Source organism: Saccostrea echinata, unplaced genomic scaffold (assembly GCF_033153115.1).
Source record: "Saccostrea echinata isolate AGI-Se365-2 ecotype Australia unplaced genomic scaffold, CSIRO_AGI_Sech_v1 ptg000062l, whole genome shotgun sequence".
Lineage (NCBI taxonomy): Eukaryota > Metazoa > Mollusca > Bivalvia > Ostreida > Ostreidae > Saccostrea > Saccostrea echinata.
The window spans coordinates 3798385-3805633 of record NW_026889811.1 but is presented as its reverse complement, the minus strand read 5'-3'; the positions used below and the strand labels follow the sequence as shown (position 1 = coordinate 3805633).

The 7249-nt window shown below is 36.6% G+C and overlaps 1 protein-coding gene across 1 annotated transcript; it reads right to left on the bottom strand.

The window, feature by feature from the left end:
- Window positions 1–560: 560 nt before the first annotated feature.
- LOC133175301 (PR domain zinc finger protein 14-like) lies at window positions 561–6884 on the bottom strand. The gene is made up of 10 exons (XM_061310396.1): window positions 6862–6884; window positions 5076–5344; window positions 4724–4828; window positions 4450–4610; window positions 3911–4181; window positions 2953–3082; window positions 1748–1874; window positions 1223–1333; window positions 942–1104; window positions 561–804 (listed from the first exon to the last, which is right to left on the bottom strand). The coding sequence occupies exons 1-10, from the start codon at window positions 6882–6884 to the stop codon at window positions 737–739; spliced, it is 1428 nt and encodes a 475-aa protein (XP_061166380.1). The 3' UTR covers window positions 561–736.
- Between the last annotated feature and the right edge of the window lie 365 nt (window positions 6885–7249).

Genomic DNA, 7249 nt, shown 5'->3' with positions numbered 1-7249 from the left:
GGATGCTATCGAACATTATCAAATTAAGAACCCCTTCCAATTAATTTTCTAATTGATATAGCCTCGTTACTCGTTTAATCCATTGGCGATGTAGACTTTAGAGATGTCTAGATAAATATCTCAATAAGTCACCCGCCTAACCCCGGGCCCTCATAACTTACTGACTACTAGAAAACTGATGGAAAGCATAAGCATCGGTCTGGGTCCCTGATCGGGGATAAATCATCTCTCCCGGGGGTGACCGTCATAGATAACGGACGATTCATAAACTGCCATGTCAGGACATCGCTGGGAGGGATTATGTTATAGATGGTACAGATTCTGCATTTAACCTTTATATTAAACGTTTAATATCCCAGCAATAACGTTTCTTAAAACCAATAAAGAAAGAAAACTCTATAGAATATTTGCTTTCTTTAATGCAATTAATCGGAAGCTGAAACAGGTAAGAAATACAGAGTTCATGTTTGGAACGTGCTCTATATTAAAAAAAATACCTAAATTAAAAGTCATTAAATATCATTTGTGATAATTAAAATAACTGAGAACTAAACCACACACACACAGTGAGAGAGAGAGAGAAAGGAGAGAGAGAGATTCGATGAATAAAGAGTTTGGTCAGGGTGCATGTGTTTGCAATGACAAGAAAGCAATGCTTTAAATAAAATATATTTATAATGCATGAAGTGAGCTCTAAATCTTCACAGCCTGGAGACGGAATTCACTGGAGATCGCTCTAGATGGGAAAGTGAGCGGGGACGGGTATAGACGGTTCTACGGCGGACCATGAAGTCAGACTGGACTCTGAAACAATAACAGAATTGTTTTGTGAATTCTTCATTACAGTTAACGTGCTAATTTTGGCTTTTTTTCATTTACACTTAAACTAAGAAGATTTCGTATGCTTGACTTCAAAACTCCAAAATTACGTGAATACTGACCAGCGCCATTATGATGACTCCTGTAGTGAATCTTTAGCTCTTGTTGCTGGTTGAACTCGGCTCCGCAATATTTACAGTGGAAAGACTTATCTTTTACATGTGTACGTCTCACGTGACTGTCGTGTGCAGCATGTGAAGCAAATGCCTTCCCACAAAATTTACACTGAAAAAAGGTAATATTAGTTCATGCTTTATTAAAATTCAGTTATTGTCCGTAATGACATCGTTATACTTTTCAAGCGACCAAAAGTTACTTTTCGAACACCCTTTTCAGACTATACCTTGAATGGCCTCTCTCCGGAGTGTTGTCGAATGTGAGTACGGAGAATACTGGAGGCTGTGAACGACTTGCTACAATAAACACACTTGTAAGGTCGTTCTCCACTGTGTACCTGACAAGGAAAAGGTAAAGTGTAAAGGAAAAAAAGAAACCTTGAACAGGTAGGCCGGTAGGTAGCAATTTCGGGAAGGGGGGGGGGGGGCACAACCAAACATATTCAGAAGGGATGGGCAAATTCCTTGGCAAGCAAAAAAAAGGGGGGTTCCTACGGCCATGACAGGTTATACATTTAGTTATATGACGTTAACATTTAGAGCTGCGTGTGAATTAAACATTAAAATCAAGAAAGTTTAGATAAATTTTCATAGAATTCCCACTGCTTTATTCTTATCTGAATTTGTATTATAAGTTGAGTATGCTTGACAGAGGCAGAAAATATCCCTCACTTGATTGTAACTATCAGTTTATAATGATGAAAGCAACAACATTATAGCTGAATCTCGTTGTAATAACCAGAATATCATACCCTCATATGTTTATTTAGACTGGAGCTCTGACTGAAGCTTTTCCCACACACACCACACTTATGAGGACGGTGTTTCTCGTGGACGTGGAGGATATGGATTCTAAGACGATCCCTTTTCTCAAAAGATCTGAAATCAAAATAAAGACTAAATTTTTATGAAAAAAGTTTTCTATAAAAATATGATTGAAATATAATGTATTTTAATTAGGGATGGCAATCGATTACAGAATTGCTAATCGGTTAACCGCAAGACGTTCCGACCGATTAATCGGTTAATCGTAATATTATACACATTTTTTGACATTCTATTTTTTCAAGTAGCTCTTTCATATACACAAGAAGACTGATATAAAGACGCTAGAAGTTAGGAATATTCTGTTTATCATCTCGATCAGGAAACTTAATATGTACCTAACTTTTACTTCAATTTCAATAGACAAGAAAAATTATAAGAAAAACATGAAGTTTGCCTGAGAAAACAGACGCAGATAATTTTCCAGTGCACACACAAGTTCAATCTGCATTGACACCATAATCACAACTATGCCTGAACTTTCACTGTCCAATCTTTTTCTAATACTATAATTTAAAAGATAACGGCAAAAGAAAGGCAAACTAATTAGCTCTACGTTGTTTTATTTAATATCATTAAAGGATTACAGGATAGTCTGGTTAAACGATTTGATGTTTTTAAAATCAGTAATTAACTCACCACAAACTGACCAATTAGCCGCGATCTCAATCCAGAAAGCCATAATTACCTCCTGACAAGCTTAATTATTAGGTGTGTAAAAACCGTAAATGATCAACTCTTTTGTGTTGAAGTTTCCTTTCTAAAAATGAATTTTAAGAAAATTGCATTCAAATTTGAATATATTTTATTTTTTTCCGATTAACCGATTACGGATTTTCTAACCGATTACCATCGTTCCGACCGATTAATCGATTAACCGGTTACAAATTGCCATCCCTAATTTTAATAGAGATTTAAAATGGTTGCATTTTGAACTAGGTCTATTTTTCTTCTGTGTATTAGTTGTTTTAGCTTTTATAATTTGCTGATTCCAAAAAAAACATGTTGGACTTTAAAATAAAAGAAAAATATGGATGACTTGTAATTTAATTGAGAATTGCACTGTCAACCTTTCTCTTAAACATTCCTAGCAATTACCTGTGTGTCATGTGTGATAGAATTTTTGCACTACCTTGCACATAAATGGCATGGGAACTTCCGGTTTCCTTGGTCGACGCACTTGGTATACTTTAGATGTTTGTCTCTGTAGTATTTATACGCGAAAACCTTCCCACATCTCTCACATTGATATCCTTCCGCATCTGAATTTTAACAGATTTTCAATAAATTGTATTGAATGCATGGTCATGCATAGTGGAGTTGCAGAGCTACACTAATTATGGGGTATAAACTCTGTCGAGTCCATCGCTGCATTATAAGAACTGACTACAGTGATAAATGCCAAGTAAGGTATAAAACCCATCGTGTCCCCAAATCTCCCCATCAGATTCTCAGCTTTAATTCCATTTAATAGCCCGATAAGCTTGTCTATCAGTCCCCTAAAGCCACAACCGTAAAGCAGGCCGCAAACAAATCTTTTCATTTTCTCTGATTCCTCGTCTGTAATTGGACATCTATTATGTTTAGTGAATGTTTCAAAGTTAGGCGACATTTATTTGGACCCCAGAGCAGCGATAAAACAATCACTAAGTTAAGAAGATTCCATCATAGAACTCTCTTGGGCCAGTGTTTTCTAAATCTTAGACTATTAATGGGGGATTATACAAGGAGGAAATCAGACTCAGGCCCTCAGATAATCTCTGTATTCGCGTCCTCACCGCAATTACGACAGAGTCTTTGTTTTATCAGAAATAAAGACAGAGGATAAAGTAATAAAAACGTCATCTTAAGATTTCTTTGATTTTTTTGTTGTCCACTAATACTTCCTTTCTTTCACATGATCTAATAGTCACCCAGGCTCTATCATTCTAGGAGTTGTTTAATTTTAAACATAACATTTGGTCACTCGATAATGTTTACTTTAAGGGCGCCTGTTTGCAAATTTCATTAAATTTAATATTTTATATAGAATACTGGTATTTTTGTTTGGTTTTCATGAGGTCATGCTCACGAGGTTCATTTGAACTTACTTTCAGGTTCCAAGGAAATGTTAGCGCAGTCTCCTATCCTCTGGAGCGTGACGGGTATCCCCATAAACTGAGTGTACATTTCCCCGTACCAGACCAGGAGTTCGGCTCCCATCGGAATGTCTTTGCATGCTTCATAGAAGATACATTCTCCGTCCTGGATGACAACCAGATTCTGTTCTCCAGAATACCTCGCGCAGTTTACGTAAGACATCCAATTTCCTGTTGCTCCACGACCGTCAATGAAATGGCTCAGTTTACCATTTTTGAAAATCTACCAAATACAAAACACAAATTCATGTGAACCCTGTCATATAAATTGAAGCAATCAAAATATCCACCTGCATATCTCTTTTTTGAACTCACTAACAGATGTTTCTCGCTAACAGTACCAGCCTAACCGAGTTCTGATACCTTTTAAATATCAATGATATCTGTACAATAAAATTGACAAAATCTAAATGTTCGACGGGTCTTGTGATGAAATTTCAATTAAATGTAATTAACTTATTAATGTTAATGTTATATTGCAAGAACAATACCTCCCACATAAAACTGTTGTCATCAAAAGTCTTAATTTCACTGGTGTTCACGACTTTTCCTTTAAAGGGACCAAACCTTCTACCCTTCGGAATAGACTCCTTTCGACAGAAGACTCCATAGTGAATTATTCCTGCGAATGTGGTAGGGCAAATGCAAAGGTCTAAAAGCAAAGATAAGGTTCAATAAATGTCTTTGAATAACACTAAGATATGAAAACACAAAACAGCCTTACAATCGGAAAGTTCTTCAAGGAGATATAAAACTGTGCCTTACCCTCGGGCAGTTCGTTCGGGGGAGGGTCGGTGCGGGATAACTTCCAGGAATTCATGGAACAGTGGGGTGACATACCATTCTGATGAGATAGAATCCTTTCAATCCCTGGCAAATTGATGAAATTACAATTATCTTAATTATTAATAAAACATTTGAATTAATAACATTAATAAGATCGTAAAATTAGATAACTTTTAAAATACCAGTACCAGATGCAAAGAAAAATGGAAATATTAAATTCCTTGTTTCCCTTTAGAATAGTTACATCGCATTTGTTTAATATATCTACCTTTTTAGCCTTTTTAATATTTATAAAGATAACATTTTGCATTTGGTAGGGATGAAAAAATACCATGACTTATCTCTCCTATTTTGAGCCCACTCAGGGCGTGGACAGGAGTACCCCTGCATCCAGAGTGGGAGAAACCAAATAAAACGTAATCCAGCTGCTCTTGAGTGAAATAGAACGTGTTTTGTCTCTGCGCAGGCGCAGGAAGGTTGTGTTGTGCTGGGTACAGCCGATTAGAAATATCCGCCAGGGCCTTACACTGTAAGATCGTGGAGCGTATGGACGGCATGCATTCTGCATTTTGTCCTATATGTTGTGAGTAGTAACCGGACCTGTAGGAATGTGAAACAAATTGATAACTTACACGAAATCATTAAATCTAGTTGACACTATGACTACAAATTATTTCTAATATACATGTATCACTAAATAGCTGGTAACCATGGATACAGATACATGGATAGGATTTTTTCTGTTTGTCCGGTCATGACAATGAGCACACGGCGGGTGTGACCGGTCGATCGACAGGGGATGCTTACTCCTCCCTGGCATCCCTGGCGGGTGTGACCGGTCGATCGACAGGGGATGCTTACTCCTCCCTCTGCTGCTTTTAGTGGTTTGTGTTTGCTCTGCTCTCAATTTGTATTGTTTTAATGGACTTTTGAGCTTAATTACTGTTCTCCATATTTCATACATGAAGATTTAGCATAAGTTCAAAAGCTAAAAAAATTTGACAATTCCCAGGCCCGTAGGAAGCAATTTCAGTTTGGGGGGCACAGCCAAACATTTTTCAGTTGACAGTTGAGGGGGCACTACCAAAAATTTTCTGACAAGCAAAAAAAAAAAAAAAAGGGGGGGTTATCAGGCGGTTTTATTGAGGGGGCACAAGCTTATAGTATCTATGTTTATTATAGTAATCTATATATCGGCAAAATTATTGGGGGGGCACGGCCCCCCGTGCCCCCCCCGGTTCCTACGGCCATGATTCCTGATGGTAAGTGTTACATGATAAACCTCAACTGCAAACAGTAGAAAACGATAAAACATTTTGTTGTACTTAGTAAAGAAAAGTCTCCATGGTCTCTATGCAGAGGAAAAAAGTCAACATAATTGATGTTAGCTAATCTGAAAAATATTAAAACTTTAGTTTAGTTTAAGAAGTATTTCATTCACGATATACATAGAAGTATATACAATGAATAGCAGGATCGAACAGCAGGCAAAAGTGGCCTACATTAGTTCCCTCCATTAGAGATCAAGGTACAAATCATGAAATATTACACTGGTATATATCTCAACTTTTACAAAGTCATGTATTTTAAACTAATTTTTAAGGAGAATACAAAGTACAAATTTGAAAAAAAGAGGGGAAATGAACAATAAAATAGAAAAATGAAAGGGAAGAGAGAAAAAAGGAGGGGAGGGGAGGGAAAAGGGAAAAAGGCCCAGGACCATATCTGTATTAAGACTTTAAAGAAAAGAGTTAAGATCACGAATGTAATCGATCTCATAAATCCCTTGAACAATACGGGTCTTGAACAGGGCAAAAAGCACGGACCCAAGGACACACCATTGGTGGGATTAGGTGCCAATGAAGAGTAAGCATCCCCTGTTGACCGGTCACATCCGCACTCTGTATTGATCAGATGAACAGTGTAATCCTTTGTTCAAATTTTTTGTAACAGTTTAAAAATATGTCAGTCAAAAAACTATAGGTTGGATCTGCAAATAAGGTCATTATACTAGCCGTAGAATTTGCGAAATGCTGATTTTAAACGAGATTTTGAAAACCCTGTAACTTATTTGTTTGGTTAAAAAGTGATCATACTCAGAACATGTCCTTGCTTACCGAATCAGGTACATGGGAGACATAATCACAATATGCAGATGTAATTGGAGTATGACTGCACAAATACTTGGTTAGCATTGGAAAAGCTGAGGTCATCACGTTATCATACAGTTTAGTTGTTATAGTTAGCCATTAATGTCTATAGTCAGTAAAACGTCAAAATATGAAAAAGATGTAGCAGACTCTGTGGTGTCTACTATTTTGAGTTCACTGGGATATATTTAGTCGACATATGAATGAAAATAACTACATGTATTAATATTTAATACAACTTCGACAATATATCAAAATTTGAAATCAAAAAGAGTTTTCCTTTTCTCATGAAGAAGTTTTTGAATAAATACTGCAAAAGAATTGCTTTCCAGTTATATAGAAATGTGCTCTATAA